The following is a 17,727-nucleotide window of genomic DNA, read 5'->3' as shown; positions in this document are numbered from 1 at the left end:
CTCCTCCACCACTGCGCATCACGTCAGCATTGGCATGCTTCCTCCACTACATTCATGGAATCCTGCAGCTCAGCATTTTCTAATGTTTTTCTTACGCGAAGAAAAAGCAAAATGCTCGTAGGACAGAAACACGTGTAAGAACAATCAGAATGGGAAAAACGGCCATCACAACAGCAAAGACACCACACACACACACACACACACACACACACACACACACACATCTACAGATGCACAGACACCCCCACGACAGGTGGGCAAGCATTTACTTTACACGTTAGACGCGTCTTTAAGAGAGAAGCCTCAAAACGAAACACAGCACATGGACGGTGCGGTTGAACAGACGCACGCTACAAGAACAACGCCTTGTGGGTCTTGCGCGCATTACAGGTGAGCAGACAACGTATACCCAGAAAGGCCAAAGGTAAGTCTCTTGGTGCTGTAGCTCAAAAGCTTGTCTCGGGCATCACTCCAAACTCCTCCCGCTTCACACGCACCTGGCCCTTGGGCTTCAGCACCTTGCGCTTATTGTAAGTATGACGCATGCGTGCCGGCACTAAGTTGCGCTCTTCCAGTGATTTCATGCGCTCCATAGCAGGGTGGACAAACCCGCCGCTGAGATGACGCAAGGAGCCGACAAGCTTGTCGCTCGGCGTGACGTCGACGACTAGCGGGGTGTGGTAGTGCCGGCCGTAATGCTTGATGGCGACGTTCGCCTTTTTCGCCGCGCGACGCTTCTGCCGAGCTGCCTCACGCCTATTCTCCATCGCAGTATGGGTGGCGAGTAGCATATCGAGCTCTTCCGTTTCCTTCGCCACGGCATCACGCTCCGGGTGACGCCGGTGTGCCATGGCACGCTTTGCGTCCTCCACCATCGCCTTCTTTGTCTTCTTTTTCTTCTTTGTCTTTTTGGCCGTCTTGCAATCCTTCACCACGGGCGCCAGATCAGCAGCAACATGGTCATCCTTGGCCCCGCTCCCACTCGGTGTCACGGCGGCTAGAGCGGGCAAGGACGCAGACGACGCACCGATGGAGACAGGCACGGCCTTCGCGCCCTTCTTCTGCTGTGTCTTAGCAGTCGCCGACGCCGTCTCTTTCACCTCCTCTTCCCACGTCTTGTCTGCTGAAAAGTTTCCCGTGTACTTTCGGTCGCGGCCCATCGTCATCATCCTCATGAACTTCTCATCCTTGAGCTTCTTCCTGCTCAGTTGGCGGACAGCCTTAGCAAGGGCCTCCTGGTGCTCCTCATCCACCGGGTTGTAGCTTTGACCCCCAAGCGGGATGGCGATCGCGTCACGGTTGTTTGGACGAATCGGTGCGTACTTGCGCCGGCGCGGAGCCAGCGGCTTGGCTGGCAAAAGAGCCGGTGCGACCTTCCAACCCTTGGCAACGGTGACACGCTGAGGGCGATTCACAGACTTCGTGCCCGCCTCGCCATTCCACAAGTTACGCGACTTCTGTCGGACCATTCTTTCGGACGACGTGCCAACTGTGCGTGTGTTGAGGAGCGGGGACACTACAGTTAGCACGAATGTGCCTGTGAGTGTTTCCGTACGCGGTATTTTTCCTCCGTGATAGCACTGAGCAAGAGCACCACTAGAAGGAGGGCTTGGCTACATGGTGCGCGGTCCATATCGCCATCGAAGTGGTCGATGGCAAGTGCAGCTCGGTGCTCGTACAGCCCCCAAAAGAGAGTGGGAAGAGAAGCAAACGAAACAGTGAAGCGCAGAGTGCAGCACGCACAAGTGAAAGGAGGCTCCTGAAGCACGCGCTTCACTCCGTGCTCCGCATGTTGCTGATATGCGCCACTCTCCTTGGGCAACTGTAATCGAACAGCACATGTGACCCTTTCAGTACATCAACTCCGCTCCTCTTTGCACATTCAGAGACGACCCCCGCATGCCGGACGACCAAGTCTGTTGCTCTGCGCGCAGTCGAGTCGCTCTGTGCTGCGCTGCGCTGCCTGTATCTAGACAGGTGCGCTTCTAGTCATTCTTTGTTGTTGAAGACACATGCGCGATGGCGCATGTACACCATTATTCGAAAAGAAAAACTACGTTTTATCCCGTTAATCATCCGCCACATGTACGCGCATAGGGAGGTCTGTCTGTCTACGCCAGTACCGGTATGGGTGGGTGTCGAGCCGCACACGGTTGTTAAGCAGCACGTCTACCCTTTCGCTCATCCCTGTGAGTTTTTTTTCATTGTTCTGCCATGAGCAAAGGAGTTTCGTTCCAGAGAGCCTTTCTTGGATGAAATTCCGTTCCTCCAACGCCAATGACGCATTGCACGAGTACGGTTATTCGTGTGTCCGTGTGTATTGGCGAATGGCTGAAGCCACGAGGGCGTCGCCGAAGGCAGCGTCGCAGGCGGCGAACAAAACGCGCAGGGGAGGGGTGAAAAGCCGAAGACGAAGTGCGACAAGTCGAACGTAGCGCGATGGTGCGGATCGCTTCTGTGGCAATCAGAAGAAGGAAGCGCAGAACCACCTCTGTATCCTTCGAGAACGAAAGCTGAGAAGTGTCCCTTTCCTCGTTCCGCTCTGCCCCCTCAATCCCCATGGCCTACCCCTCCCCCACCCCCGTTTCAACTCGAACAACATCAAACACCATCAAATGGCTCGCGTACAACAAACACTCGAAAAAAAAAATCAAAAAGAAAAAAACAGCAGCAACAACAAAACACAAAAATGCCAACCGACAAGTAGAGCAACGCGCAAACATGAGCGATGCAGCACGTGCGGAAGCAGTGAAAGGCACACTCCGGTGAGAGTCCCCTTCCGCTGCCAACTGAGCGACTCGCATCGGTCTCAAAAATTCTTTATGGAGCGCTGGTGCTTCTTAGCCTCGAAGAGCGCCTTGTTGGGTCGGCTACGCTTAAGGAAGTTCTCCGCGTTACGAGTCCATCGCCTACTCACCTGAAACTGGTAAAAGTCCGAGTAAGTGCGTGAGCGTCGGCGACGGCTGCGGCGCACAGGCTTGTCAGAAGTCTCCGCCACCCCGTCGCCGCCGAACGTCGACACAAGTTGGCCTGGGTCGATAACTGCCTCGGGGTCCTCTTCGCCGTCACGCGCCTTCTGCGCCGAGAGTAGCTCTCGTACCACCTGCTTCACGCTCTTGGGCACTACATAACGAAATCCTTGTTTGTCGCCGCCGCGGCGGTTGACTGCCCGGAGGTGCTTAATGTGCTCCTTTGCAACCTTGTTAAGGGCACGTTCTCGATTGCCGAGGTTCTTAAAAAAATTGTGCGCGTTCTTGAGTAATTCGTCGGCCGAGACAGCCTCGGCGTGTTTCTTCTCCGCGTAATCGTCAAGAAAGGCGTGATCCGGGTAGAGCGATGGGTCTTGGCGAACGAACGCCGCACCATCAGCGACACCCGCGGCTGCGTCGCTGTCAAACAGATCATCGCCGCGAATTGCCCGAGCAAGCAGCTCCCGGTCGCGCTCTGCCTGCGTCATCGCCGGCTTCGGCTCCACAGACAATACTGCCAGAGCAGCAGTCGCAGGCAGCTCGTCCTTCGTCACTCTTGTCCTTCTTTGCTCTGCTTCGGAAGACTCGCTCGCGACGACTGCGGCGGGGGCCACACTAGCACGGGTAGACTTGGAGGCTGACTTGGGCTCCTTCTTGGAGGAAGTCTTCTTTTTTTTTCGTGTTTCCCGCACGAGGTCTCGCGCCTTCTTCTTCTTCAGCGTCTCCTTGCCAGTCTCCACATTGGCCACTTTCAGCTTTGGCACACGCGTTTTCGGCTTCCCTTTCGCTCTCGCGGCCGCCGCTGCTACACCATCGGACTTCTTGGCTGTTGTAGACTTCGCCTTTGCGCCATGTTTGGCGGTCTCGATCTCCTTGCTAGCGGAGCGCTTCTTGCCGTTGACTATCACGCGCTCCTTCTCGCGCGCCTCCACACGTTTCTTGTACTTGTACTTTTGCTTCTTCTTGAACTCCTTGTTGAAGCGCAGCTTCGGGAGAAGCTCCCTCAATTCATCCTCTGTCGCCATGACAGCGGCCCTGGAGGAACTCGGACTGCAGGAAGGACAAGAAGTTGGTAGTGCGGTGGACGCGAGCTGACGCGGAGGCGATGATGTGGTTTTGCCTTTCTAGCTTAAGATGGCAAATATGGCTCACTTCGTAGCCCCGAGAAGCTTCCTTCAGCCGGGGCTAAGAGATTGAAATGCAGTCGGCAAGAAGCCCCGTCGTGGCTGCGCACAATAGTGAGGGGAGGGGTAAAGGGGAGGGGACAGGGAGCAGAGCAAGAGGTTGAGCGAGTAGAGCGAAGAGATAAAGATGACCCATACCTAGATGACTAGAGAGGAGCGAACTGTGGCAGGAAAGGCGACAACGAGCCTCCAGCTGTATGTATGTGTGGGGGAGGAGGGAGCGTGGAGGAAGGCGGTCCAGAGTGTGGCGAGGCGCAGAGAAGATAACAACAACAGAAGCGCGGGGCAAGAGAGATGAGCACCGGCGACAGCGACAATGATGTTTTCTCCTCGACACACACACACACACACACATCCAACCGATTCTTCTGGTACCTGGAAGAAGCGAGAGCGACAGACGTCACAGCAGAATGATGCATGCTGTCGAGTGAGGGGAGGGGTGCCTTTTCAAGGACCCCACAAGAGTCACCACGGGTACAGTTTGTTTGTCTCCATCATTTTTTAAAAATACCTTTCCTTTGGCTGTAGAGAAGACTGCACTGAAAGGGAGGAGGTGAAATAAACAGTAGCACCGAGTAGAAACGGTATACCTTCTTCGCGCAGTGTCGACATCGGCAAGAAGTGAGACCGGCTACCCATCTAAGCATGACACGAGCCAAAGTCACTTCAACCGCTTAAAAATGAGAAAGAGGAAGCAAAACTGAAAGTCGACAGTTTTCACAACGCCTTACGCAATTAAACACCGCCATCGCTGACTCCACTTCCTGACGCAGTTGAGGAGTGTTGCTGTGAGGCATAACGCACAGAGAGAAAGAGAGAGAGAGAGACGTAAAAGCAAGAGCGCAAAGTAGCAGCTCATCGCAGAGAGGGAGGGAAAAAAGAGAGACACCGCAAAAAAAAAACAATACGATCTCATTTGCAGGCGCAGTACAGCAACGGAAAGCACAAAGCGGGAGAGGGCAACATCCCATGCCAGGCAGAGATGTGGTCATACGCACGCACATAGAGCGGAGGTAATAGAAGGACAAAAAAAGCACCCCAAGTCCGTATCGAGGGGCGTGCGAGAGACAACACAAAAGGGAAGGAAAGCAGACGAACAAAACACGCACACGATCAAAAGTGAGATGCGAGGCGTTGCGCGTTGTCCAGCTGGAAAGTGGAAGAAGGTGAGCAAAGGATGAAAAGAAAAAAGAAGACAGGGAGAACGGCAGAGGAAGAGCGAGCGCACAGGAAAGGGAAAGGGGAGGGAGGGGGGCATCAAGGAGGTGGAGAACAGCAGAGAGAACGAAAAGCCACACAGAGAGGCGCACAGACAACAGATCTCAGCGAGGCGCGCAAAGGAAACCCAAAGGGCGAAAACAAAAAAAAGGCACAAAATGAGAAGCCGAAGAAAAAGCGAGAAGGGGATACAGCAGTCCGAAGTGAGGAGATCAACAGACACACCAACACACACAAAGAGAGAGAGGGAGTGTGTGACGAACAAAGAGGAAAACTCAACAGGAAAAGAAGTGCACTGCAGGGGGGTGGGGGGCGGGCGGGCCAGTCTATTCCGTACGACTGCGCTTCTCTACTCCATCCCCGTTCCACACAAGCGAAGGAAAGAAAAGCAAAGAGGGGCTGACCTACACAGTCACAGAGAGAGGGGAGGAGAATGCCGAAGCCACACTACCACCGTCTTCAGGTCCCAACAATAGCAACAGCGGCATCTTCGCCAACTCTCACAAAGCAATGCACGAGTTACACCAGACACCATCACAGTGCATGACGCAGTAGAGAAAAAGGGGAGAGTCGAGGGCTTTAAAAAGAGCGACGAGGACAGGAGAAAGACGCGTACAAACGTCGTTTCTATGAAAGCTCAAAGTTGCCGCCGGATTGCGTGATGCTCAACAGCAGCTTCTTGTATAGCAGATCCTCGCTCGGGTATGGCGGCAGCTTTAAGTACCGGAAGCATGTGTTCACCGATGGCAACGCCCACTCAGAGTCGGCCAGATCAGCCTCAAAGGTTGACGTCATGTCGCACGGCTGCTCTGATACAGTACTGTAGAGGGAAGATGCGTTGCAGCGCGGAGACTCAGGTTGTACAGACGGCGTGTCCTCCGCGTTGGTCTGCGCGCTGGGCTTGCACAAGCCACCCAGTGGGCCGCTTTGAACCTCCCCCTCCTCCCCCTCTTCCCCCTCCTCCACGTGGATCAATCCAGCGCCGCCGCTGCTGCTGCCCACCGATGTTCCAGCCTCCGCCTGCAGTGCCTCAGTATGCGCCTCCGCAAATGCGTTAGAGCTCCGTACTACCGTGATGGCACCGAGAGCGCGGATACCGCCAATAGGCAGCCGAGGGCAGCCGGTGCAGAAGAGCAGGAAGTCGCGCTGCTCTGCTGGAGTCAGCCGCTGTCCGAGCACTTTTGCCAGTAGTCCCAGCTGCGGCGAGTCGTTCTGGTAGCCGTGGTCACCCACCAGTACAGAGCGAATCTCGTCCGTCGTCCATAGGGGGTCATTTGGGTTCTTGTCCTCCCCACAGAGAATGCCAATCAGCTCCTCTACCTCCAGAGCTGTGAGCGCCTCGTGCGGTACAACGTCCTGAAAGCCCATCGTCAAGAAGTACAACGGCACCGCGACCGACTCGTACAGGAACGCTCCAACAACACGGCGCTGATACAGCCGCAAGTTCTCCTTGGTGACCTTTACCTGAGCCCCGCCAGGGAAAAGCTCGAAGTTGTCATCACCAGGGAGGGTAAAATACAGGTCGAGCGCAGCGAGGGTGGCCTTATCCATGGTTGAGAGGGACGCCAGGCTCTTTGCAAGACGTTGATCCGCCCAGCTCACCGCTGCCAACGGTAGCTCGAATAGGTCGATCGGGAACTCTGGCAGTGGGTCAGTGTGCTTCACCATGGGCAGCACGGACTGGTAGGCCGGCACGCCTCGACGAATAAAGTAGACTATCGCCCGTGACAGTGAAAGCGGAAACACCTGCTCATCCACAAAGACACGGCCGAGTGCGGCGCCGATGGCGTAGTATGCCTTGGCACGCTCCCGCTGCTCCATGGCGTAGCCCCGCATCAAACCAGCATTTCGGTCCACCAAAACTGTTCTCTTGTTCACATTGTGGTGGGCCGCGGAGGCACTGAGGTTGTTGCTATGGTGGTGATTTTTGTCAGTCCCCCAAGTGGACGCGTGATCGATGAAGCTGAGACCTCTTCGAGTCATTGAAAAGCCTAGTTGTTCGCTACAACTCCGGTGCAAGGCGCGGGCCGTGACGCTGTCACCGAGAAAGCGATCACTGCTGCAGCACCGTAGAGGTGTCGTGGGAAAACTCTCTACGTCTTCGACGTACCAGCGCACGCCATCCATGTGGCGCGGATAAAAGCCTTCCGGTGGTGGTACGAGGACTGCGTCAGCGTCCAGCGCACCCGCCATGAACGGCCTCGGGCTGAGGGTTGCGCTACAAGCAGCACTGTCCACCGATCCTGCGTGCGAAATCTTAGCTGAGGAAGTCGGCGTATAAGTGGCGCCAAAGCTCCGTGAGTTCACTGTGCCAGCGGCACCGTTCTTTATGGAGCTAGCGCGAGCTGGGGAGTGCGTAGGGGTGATGCTACTGGTACGCCGCGGCAACGATGTAGGCGGCGAAGCAGCCATCAGCGAGTCGGTTCTGGCCACAACCGCTAAAGACGAGTTTGTCACCGCAGCGGTGTTGGTGCGGTTGCTTGCTTTGTCGCCGTCCACGCGCCACAGCTTGGTGCAGCACTTGCTTACCTCCGTCGCCAGCAGAGTGTAGAACTGCGCCGTTGGGCCCTGACCGACGCCAACGTCGCCTTTGAACTCCACTGAGATAGGAAACCGCGCGTCAGAGCACTTGCGCAGCATCATGTATGCGTCGCGCGCGAACGTATCGCGGCTGACGGAGAACTTGTGGTTCGACTGCCTCGCCCACTCACCCGGTAAGTTCAAGAATGGCCGGTTGGTGCGCTGATTACGGAAGAAGCGCATGTGCTGGGTGAAGGAGCGCCGTGCACCGTAAGCCAAAAAGCGCGACGTCCGCTCCCGCACTGACAGCGGGATGAGAAAGCGCCCCTCACGCAACACAAAGTTCACCCACCGCGGCAGCGCGTAGAGTGGCGGCAGCATGCTCACACGCAGCGCCGACGCTTCCAACGAGCGCACCAATGCGGTGGTGATAGCGCTGTTCTCGAAGATGCTGTCATCGCCGCCAAAAATGTCCTTGGCCTCCGCGGCATAGGCAATCAGCCCATGAGTCTCCTCGAAGAGGACCCGATGAAGCATGATGAGCAGCAGCATATCGGCCCGGTGAGCAAAGTCGGGTGCCGTAAAGATGAGCGCCGGCGGCTCCTCCGTGTGAAACTCGGCGCGGGAGTGTGCGCCGCAAGCGCAGCATGCTGCCGAGTCACTCTCGAAGTGGTGAAAAATGTAGGTCTTGTTCTTTACAGCACTGTTGCCCTCGAGCTCGCGCTCCTCCACCAACTTCTCCTCGGACGCGGTGATCGGCTTCCCTGCCGTTATTGAAGCCGAGGAGCTGAAAGACCAGGTCCTACCTCCTGCAAGCGGCGACTTGACCGATTTGGACTTCTTTATGAACTTCATATTCAGGTGGCGCCCGCTTGACACGGCAGCAGGATTCGCGACCGTCACGGCGCTGTTCGCCTGCAGCGTCAGCGGCTCCTCCACGGTGCCGTCAAGCCGCAGCAGACAATTTTCCAGCTTCAGAAGCAGTTGATAATCGCCGAGTGCAAAGGCGCGGCGGTAAAGAGTGCTTAGCACCGTCTCGTGAAAGGGGAGCATGCCGCATGAAGGGCGATACAAGATGTACCGCTCCTCCACTGCCTCCTGCACCATATAATGAGCTGCCTGCCTCTCCACCGCAGTGCTCAGTACCTTCTGCACCTCAGCGTCAAGGGCAGTAGCATGGGCTGGTATGATCGGTGCGCCCTCGTCCAGCAGCACCCCACGCATCGAAAACTGCGAGAGGTACTTGTACGTTAGGCGTCGTACAACATTCGGGTGACTTAGCAGCTTCTTCGCAAGCTCCACTGAAAAACTGATACTGGTGGTCGGGCTTGCAGAGGAAAGGAAGCTTGGGGCTGTTGCACCACTGGCATGTGTGAAGGGTGTGGCTGCAGGCGTGTTGCGAACCTCCGTATACCGCTTCAAGAAGGTGAGGACACGCGTTGTGAAGCGCTCGAGATGATTGAGCGTCGACTGCGAAGCCGGGGCCAGCTGAGTACCTTTGGTTGAGGTGGACCCGGTGCGAAACCACCGCTCCAGATCGCCAATAGTGGCACAGAGGTGTACATGGTTCCGCTCTATGGAAGCCAGTGACCGGATCAGCTCTACATTGCCGGTGTAGCCACGGTAGCAGTTCACGCACACGTTGTAGTTGCACGTGCGGCAGTGGTGTCCACTGAATATGGTGCGGTGGCACTTGTTGCAGAAGTGCGCCTGCCTGTAGCTCTCGGTGAATTGAAGGCGGTGGCCCTCCATGCAGCATTCCTTTGCGATCCGCGTGACGTTGCGCGGCTCGTTCCTCCGCGACAAAATCGCCTTGCTGCGTGCCAATGAAGACGACAGCAACCCCGGCTTTCTCAGCTTCGGTTCTGCCCTGCTCGGGTGTGATGCAGCCGGCATCGAGGAGAAGCCGTCTGCAGCTACAGAGTTGTCGCTGTGAGGCAGCGGTAAAATATCATCTGTCGTGTTTTTGATGGCGGCTAAGATGCGCTGGCCAGCATCGCCGCAGAGTGTGATTAATGGCGAGATCATGACTAGCGCATCATGCGCTTGCAGAGGCGTCTTGCACACCACCTTGTTGTAGGTTACCACCGACTCAACAAGCGGAAGGTAGCTCTGCAGCGACAGGTTCGAAGTGAGGGTGGACACTAGCCGGCGCATCCCAGTGGGGTAGGCCACCGCGCACTGGATAAAGCATTGCATGCGCTTTTCATCCATATACATGGCAAGTATGTCGGCGACATGCATGCCACTGGCCATCATCGCCGCCCACGACGACGCGTTTCGGTCTATCAGTCCCATGTGCACACCTTGCAGAGAGACAGTTTTGCTCTGGAAGGTGGAGGCAGCGGCGCCGGAGGCGTACACCACCGTGTCCCCAGCCACGTCCTCCAACGTCCGATCACCAAGGAGATAGTACAGCAGCGTGGAGGCTACCCCAGCGTTGAAGACCTCGTAGGCGGTGATGTCGTTCGACTCTTGGAAGATACGCAGGAGTTCGCGGATTGCACTCTCGTGGGTGTCGAGTTCTACCTTACTCACACACGCAGAGCTGCCTTGTTTGTCGGCTGTTGTGGTCGTACTGCTGCTGCTGGTCGCCACCGGGTCCTTGGCGGCCTTACACTGGCACCGCTGTAGCTCATCCAGCACCGTCTGCACACGCAGCATAGCCGCTGAGAAAAAAGCTCGATCAAGGGTAGTGTTGCTCGCCACATTCACCTCCGCGTCTCCATCGATGTGTGAGGTGCGGCTATTCTTAATCTTTTCCACTATGCAGCCCGCCAGTGTGTTCGCCTTCTCTGCAAGCGTCGCGGTCCGCGTGGGCCTCTCGTGCACGAGCAGCGCCATCTTGGAGAGGATCTCCAGCTGGGCCAGCAAACCGCAGCGCAGCGCACTTCCCGTGAACTCGCACGGTTCGGCCATCGGGTGGTACAGCATCCAACCAATCATCGTCAGAGCGAGCGCCTTGGTTGCCTTGTCTGCCGAAATGAGAGCTTCGCGGCACATCTCGCACATGGGCAGCACCGCCTTGGTCATCAGCTTCTCAAAGCGCTCCGAGGCACCGGACAGAAACATGAGCTGCAGCATCGACGCGCACGCACACGTGGCTACCTGCTTCGCCATCTGCCCCGACGTATTCTTTGCAAATATGCACAGGGAGGTAAAGTACTCCTCGGTAAGCGAGATGTGATCCTCCGGCACCTCCAGCTGCGTGTTCAGCACCACCGCCGGGAGCACAGAAGCCGACGCGTTCGTGGATTCTTTCTCGGACAACGTGCGCGACGTGATAGAGCCTTTGAAGCGACCCCGCCTCGTCGAGCTCGAGCTGCCCGTGTCGCTATTCACCTCTTTCGTTATTATAGTGCTGGCCATCGCGTGGCGGTCATGCGTTTCCGACGTCGTCAGCTTCCACACGAGCATAGTGCCGTCCGCCGCACAGGGCCCGGCCTCCTTCACGGCAACGATGGGTCGCAGCGCTGCCTCATCTGCGAAGTGGTACACAAACGGGACGTAGGCGCGGAAGATGTTGCGGTGTACTCCGTTAGGACCCTTCCACATTGTCATGGTGCGCAAGTCTACGTTGGCAGACTTTAGGCGGAGAGGGATGCAGGCGTGGTGATCGAGTCGCGCCCAGCTTCTCTCGAGCAACACGCACTGCTCCTCGATCATGCAGTTCTTGTGGCGCATCTCATCCTCCCACATCCACTGGTGTACCGGCAGCACCAGCTTCGGCTTCAGCCCAAAGGCATCCGATGGCACCGTCGGACAGGCTAATACGAAGAGCTGCAGAGCAGCGATGGAGGTGATGTGATCCTTGTCGCGGTTCTGCGTGCTGCGGGTGGCAATGACAGCGCGCGGGAAAGGGTCGTCGAGGAGGGTGGTAATCTCGTCCGTCGCGTCCTCCAGAATGAGCTGGAAGAAGCGGCGCGCCTCCGGCAGCTGCAAGCTCTCAAGCATCAGGTAGCGGTGGCAGCTCGTCAGCAGCGTCAAGGTGGTCTCGCACAGGAGGACGCGATCGATGCGAACACTGGGCTCCAGAGTGACGTTCGACTCTGTGTCGAGAATGAGCTGAAACAGTATCTTTGGCAGCAGGGGCGAGGTAAGGGCGCGGGCTGTGTGAGGTCGGTGACAAATCAGCGCTCGCTCAATGAGCGTGCCGAGGCATTGCAGCGACAGCTCGAGCAGAATCCAGTGCTCTGGAATCGACACGAGTGATTTGGCGTACTGTTCGACCAGGGAGACAAGAAGCGGTGAGATGACATTCTCAACCTGTGCCACTACAGGGTGGTCTGCGTACGGCACCGTGCCCTCGGTAGCGGTCGCCTTCGTTGACGAGCCTCTGTTGAAAAAGAACTTGCGGCCAAGCTTGCCACCATCGGTGCCGCTGCGCAACAACTTCTTCCACTTCGATACGGAAAAGATATTGGAGGCGAAAGAACGACTCGGGCTCTCCAGCTCGGACGGCATGACTACCTTGCAACTCATCATCAGCAGCGTCTCTAACGCCTGTCGCGCCACCAACGGCCGGGAGTCCGTGCACAGCGTGAGCAAGTCTCCGAGAGGAACACGGTGGATGAGCTCGCCCGTCATATCGTCCTTGCTGATGAAGCGCATGACACGCAGACCCTCCTCAATCATCGCGTTGTTGTTCGACTGCACAAACGTCCACTCCGTGCGGAGCGCTCGGTGGATTGCCTGCGATGAGAGTTCCACGAGAGAGACGTGGAATGACTGCGCTGCCTCGTAAGACGATGGAACGTGCTCCATGATGAGCGAAAGGGCACGCAGTGATACAACGATGAGGTCTCCCTGCGTATTCTCCTTAATGAATGTTTTGCACACGTCAACCAGGATTGGGATGGCAGCTGCTGAATCAAACTTGCGCAAATACCTCTCGAATCCCATTACGAGGGAGATGGACATGACATCAATAGCCTCGAAGAGCCCGATGAAGTTCATTGCCTTCCACTCCGCCACGACAGCCCTCACCTGCGCTTTGGAATCATAGATGCCGATGTCCATTGCTGGTCACAAGGCCGCTAAAGGGCAAGGACGATAGGGGAAGGAGAAGGACTGTATCGCGTACGAGAAGAGAGGAGCACACGTGCAGAGAAGCGCAGAAAACCCCTTGGAAAAGGGAAGATAAAAGACAGTGTACAGCTTCTGCTTCCCCAGGGGGTGACCAGAATGCCCACAAGTGCCTCGCTCGTTTTCCAACCCTTCGAATTTGCACACCTCCCAGGCGCACTCCCCGAGGTAGAGAAAGAGCGCAATACGCTGAAACGGTAGAAGCACGCGCCCCTACTGCCCCCGGTACGTATGCGTGTGTTGCGGGTGTGCCCACGTCTTCAGACGTGCGACGAACAAGAGAGATGCGGCTCTGCAAGCGGTACACAGACGCCTCTGCAGAAGTAACACGAGTAATAACAAAACAAAGAAACAGGGATGTAACGCGAGAGAAGCTGAGGAGAAGTGCCGACGTGGCAAGGTGAAGGAAAGTTGTAATCCCCGGTAAACCTGTGAAGAGCAGAAACACCGCGCAAAACTCCACTAGCAGATACGAGCAAGAAAAAAAAAAAAGAGAAGCGAAGAGGGCAAGAGCGCAAAAAAAAAAAAAGAAAGAGAGCCAGAGAATCGGTGGGACCAGGATGTGTGGGTGTGGGTATATAAAAAGCGCACAGATTCGGCGTGGTAGCAGGAAAGATGATCGGAGAAGAACCAGCGAGCACGACAGCAGACCACAAGAATGAAAAGAAGGCAACACAGGAAACCACACGGTGTCGAAACCGACAGTAAAGAAAAGAGTGTTCAATTCGCACACACAGAGAGAGGGCGGGGGGGGGGGGGGCAGAGCGCCGGTAAGCAAAAAAAAAATGAATCAAGAAAAAGCGACAAAGGCGCTAAACACCTCCACGACAGAGAAGCGCCAAAGAAAGATGATGAAGTGAGGAGTGCAGAAATGATAGCAACAACAACGGCAAAGCGGTCAATGAAAGAAAACCACGCAGGAGAAGGGTAGTAAGTGGAGAAAAGATACTTGCTCCGTACTGCTGCGGTGGCCGCAGAGCACGATATTTACGTGGACTTGATGCGCGCACAGCTTTGACGTGCCTTTGCTCTCGGGGTGTGTGTTGGTGTGACAAAGCTTACCACTGCGGAGTGTTCACCGCAAGAGCACTCACACAAAAGACAAATGCAGGCGCTGATAGAGCGCCACTTGCTGGAGGACGTGTTGAGGACGAATCGGCTTCGAGTCACTAATCGAAGCGACGCGCGACAGGCAGCACAACCAAAATACGTAATCTCGCTGAGACACAGATTGAAAAATGTGTGGATGTAGATGTGCGTGTGTGTGTGTGTGCCCTCTCGTACTGCTCGTGGCGTGAGGATGATCGTTACCAAAGCGACTTTTTTGTTTCCCCGCCTGACGTTTTTTTTGTTGTTTTATGGGGGGTCTTTTCGTTTATGTGCGGCGCTGGAACGCGTACAGAGCGATAAAGGTGGAGATGAGGAGGACAACAACAAAAGACGAGCGCGTCCCTCCCTCCCCCTCCGATAAAAAAAAAAGAATAAAAAGAGGAAAGCGGCACGAGGAGGAGGAGGAGGGGCCACAAAGAGAGAGAGAGAGGGGGACAGAGAAACCGGCACACAAGCACAGCACGGCGGTTGCAAAAAAGGAGGGAAGAAAGGGAGGGGGGATAAAACAGAGGAAGAAGAGGTATACACCTACTTGTGCGTACACGTAGTTGTCCACTTCAGCTCAGTTCAGTGACTGCGCAACCAACCAGAAGCTAAGCAGGAACACACACAAAAAAAAAAGGGAGAAGAGTGGAAAGACGAGGGAGTAAAGACAAGACACCCACATACACGCACACACACACACACACAAAGGATCGACGTGTTCGAAGCACCAAAAGGGAAAAAGAAACACGACAAAACGGAAAAAGACAATGAAGCCAAAACACGCCGTCCGGAGCACACAGGAGCACACCAGCACCAAAGTGATCCGCAAAAGTGAAACAAGACGAGAAAGGTAGTCAACAAAGTTTGCTCAACAGTGTCGACAAGAAAATAGGAAATGAAAAGAAAACACGTCGGAAATATGAGTCGGTCGTGGAATGAAGACTGAGACACAACAAACAATACACAGAGGAATCGAAGAAAACGCGAAACGTTGTCTTTGGGGCTGCTCGTCTAATGATCTGTGCGCTGCGCGCGTTGTTTGTTTGCTTGAATAGTTCTGTTGCGGCTGCTGCTACCGCTGTGGGCTCGATTTCGGTGTTTGCCCTTGGACCTCTCTTCTTTTCTCTGACGGCGTCACGCAATTCTACAATCAATTGGTTCGCTTCCCGCTAATAAGCTGGAACAATGGGGAGGAGGGGACCTAACCTCTACAGTAGCGATGCGTGTGAGGGAATACTTTACCGGCTGCTTCGCTCTACCTGTACAGGACCCGTGACAACAGAGAGCGAGAAATGAGTAGGCGATGATGAAAACGCAATGCTGATGGGAACACGGAAGGAGGAACAGAAGCAAAATAAAAAAACAAACGGGCCAATAAGAATAGTAGCGAGAGAGGTAGGAGTACCAATGAAACAGATGTGCGTACGGTACGCTTGCAGGGAAGCGGGGGCGAACGCAAAACAAAAAAAGTGCAAGTCGAATGTGTGCACCTTCGTTCACAGCACACACACACACACACACGCACTCACGACCACCTCTTGAAATTCACTTGAAGCCCCTTTCCCTCACTGCAGGGATCCAACGAGCGCAGAAGTTAGAAAGCGAGGAGGAGATCGGTGAAGAAAAGTGAGAGCAGAGAAGTAAAATATAAAAACAGAGCAATTTATCGAGAACAAGCACGGCGATGAGTGTGGAGTCACGTGGTACAGACGTAAGAGGGAGCAAAAAAAAAAAGAGCACTCGAGGGAGAGAGGGCGAGGAAGGGGAGTGAGATGATGAAAATGGAAAGGGAGAACACGAGGCCTCGAGCGTTCCCGTTTCGAGTGCGCTTGGTATATGTAGGTCTCTGTGAGTCTGTATGCGTGAGCAGTTATTTCCCCCCCCCCCTTTTTTTTCGTTTTTTTTCGGTGTTGTGGTTGTGGTTGTGGTTGTCAGTTTCTCTGGGTAGAGAACAGGGAAATACAGAAAAAAAAAAAGAAAGGGGGAAAAAGAGCTCTTGACGCCGCCTGCAATTACGAGGAGGAAGAAAAATAGTGGAGGCGATGAGAAATCAAACAGTCGTCGAGAGGACACCACCTAAACAGAAAGCACGCAAATGAGAGAGAGCAGAGAAACGAGAGGACTACAATACACACACGCAAGTCTTCACGTCACGGTGGGGGGAAGTAAAAATCGAGAGATGCGGGTGTGCAGCTACAGCAACAACAGAATGAGCACGTCAGCTGTGGAAAACCAAGGAAAGAAGGGCACACTCTTGTAGAAGGAAAACACAGATGCTGCTGAGGGGGGGAGTAGGCAGAGAGGTGAGAGTACAAAAGGGCAACAGCGCTGTGCGATGTGGGTGCAGAGAGAGAGATGAAATGTCTTTGTTCACCTGCTTTCACTGGTGAAACTAACGATGCTATTTCTTGTTGGGGGGGAGGAAAGGGGAGGGGACAAAGCAGTCAGGGCTACAGCACAGTCAGTATAGGAGCCACTGAGCAAGTCTCACTCTCTCTCTCTGTGGCCCTTTCACCACCGTGCGGCAGTGTGCCGATGCGAGACGGGAGTTGTGTAATTGAGTGTATAAGTACTCCCCATACTTCACCCGAGTGAAAGAGGAAGAGGGAGGGGGTGAAGTAAAGAAGGGAGAGTGAGCCACATCAAGGCCATGAGCGAGTCAGCATATTCATCCCAATGGACTCGACCTCTGGCGTGTGGGGAGTCGTGCCGCTTACGCTGAGGCCATACAGGCAGGAGAAGTGCGCGCCTCGCATGCAAGGGCGTCGATAGGCGTATATGTTGTGCGTGCGCACTGGCGAGCGTGCGGAGCTACCCGCCTTTCCACATTCTTCTCGCACTGGACAGGAATACGAAGGGGGACTCGGGTGGGTGAGACTGACTCGGGAGGCACGGGCAGCAGAAACAACGATAGAGAAGGGACCATAGGGGCACTGTGGCCTTTCTCAACAAAAATGGAGACTAGAAGTAGCACTGACGCGCCGAACAAAGGATATCGCCTCCACTGAGCAGCGAAAGGAAAACACGAGCGTCCCCCGACCTCGCTGCACCGTTACGCGCGGAGAAGAGCACCGAGCAGCAAACAAACACAACCGCGTAAAGAGTCATTCGCTAGTCTTTTTTATTTCCAAAAGGACCCCCGCACTCCCTCGCTGGCGTAGGAAGGGGAGGTGAAGATAAGGAAGGAAGAGAGCGTGAGAGTCAGTCCTCAACCTTCGCTCTCTGAGACGTGCCCTCTCCATAATGTATTGAGCTTGAGAGATGTCCGTGTGTGCTCTCTCGCTTGTTGTATTCGTGTTCTTCTTTGTCCCTGTACCACCGCACGACGCTTCGTATCGCTAACTCATCTGTGTCCGCCTGCTGATTGTGTGGAGGGCCAGCGGATATGCACTGGTGTCGTTCCACTGTGAACGGCTGGCCTCGCATATCCTTCCACCGTTTCTTCACTTTTTGCTTTCTGCATTCTCCTTATTGTGGCCATTTGTTCGTCTGCATGGAATCGACTCACTACAGAAGTGCGTCAGTCACTGTGTGTGTGCGGTGTGGTGTGTAAGCAGGAGCGGTGCAACGAACAGAGAGAGAATATGGTAAGCAACAACTAACGCGTGAAGAGCAGCATTTTCAGCCTCAGCACAGTCAAATGCATCATGTTTGTC

The 17,727-nt window shown here is 55.2% G+C and overlaps 3 protein-coding genes across 3 annotated transcripts; all 3 read right to left on the bottom strand.

Moving 5' to 3' along the window:
* Positions 1-446: 446 nt before the first annotated feature.
* Positions 447-1,469, bottom strand: LPMP_342330 (hypothetical protein; the record flags this gene model as incomplete). Its single annotated transcript, XM_010704357.1, has 1 exon — positions 447-1,469. The coding sequence occupies one exon, from the start codon at positions 1,467-1,469 to the stop codon at positions 447-449; it is 1,023 nt and encodes a 340-aa protein (XP_010702659.1).
* Positions 1,470-2,809: 1,340 nt separating this feature from the next.
* Positions 2,810-3,994, bottom strand: LPMP_342320 (hypothetical protein; the record flags this gene model as incomplete). Its single annotated transcript, XM_010704356.1, has 1 exon — positions 2,810-3,994. The coding sequence occupies one exon, from the start codon at positions 3,992-3,994 to the stop codon at positions 2,810-2,812; it is 1,185 nt and encodes a 394-aa protein (XP_010702658.1).
* A 2,004-nt stretch (positions 3,995-5,998) lies between these two features.
* On the bottom strand, positions 5,999-12,910 carry LPMP_342310 (ubiquitin-protein ligase, putative; the record flags this gene model as incomplete). The annotated part of the gene is made up of 1 exon (XM_010704355.1): positions 5,999-12,910. One exon carries the CDS (start codon positions 12,908-12,910, stop codon positions 5,999-6,001), a length of 6,912 nt encoding a protein of 2,303 aa, XP_010702657.1.
* Positions 12,911-17,727: the final 4,817 nt, after the last annotated feature.

Source organism: Leishmania panamensis, assembly GCF_000755165.1.
Source record: "Leishmania panamensis strain MHOM/PA/94/PSC-1 chromosome 34 sequence".
Taxonomy (NCBI): Eukaryota; Euglenozoa; class Kinetoplastea; order Trypanosomatida; family Trypanosomatidae; genus Leishmania; species Leishmania panamensis.
Note: the sequence above shows the minus strand (reverse complement) of the source record. Positions and strands in the feature narration are given on the sequence as shown.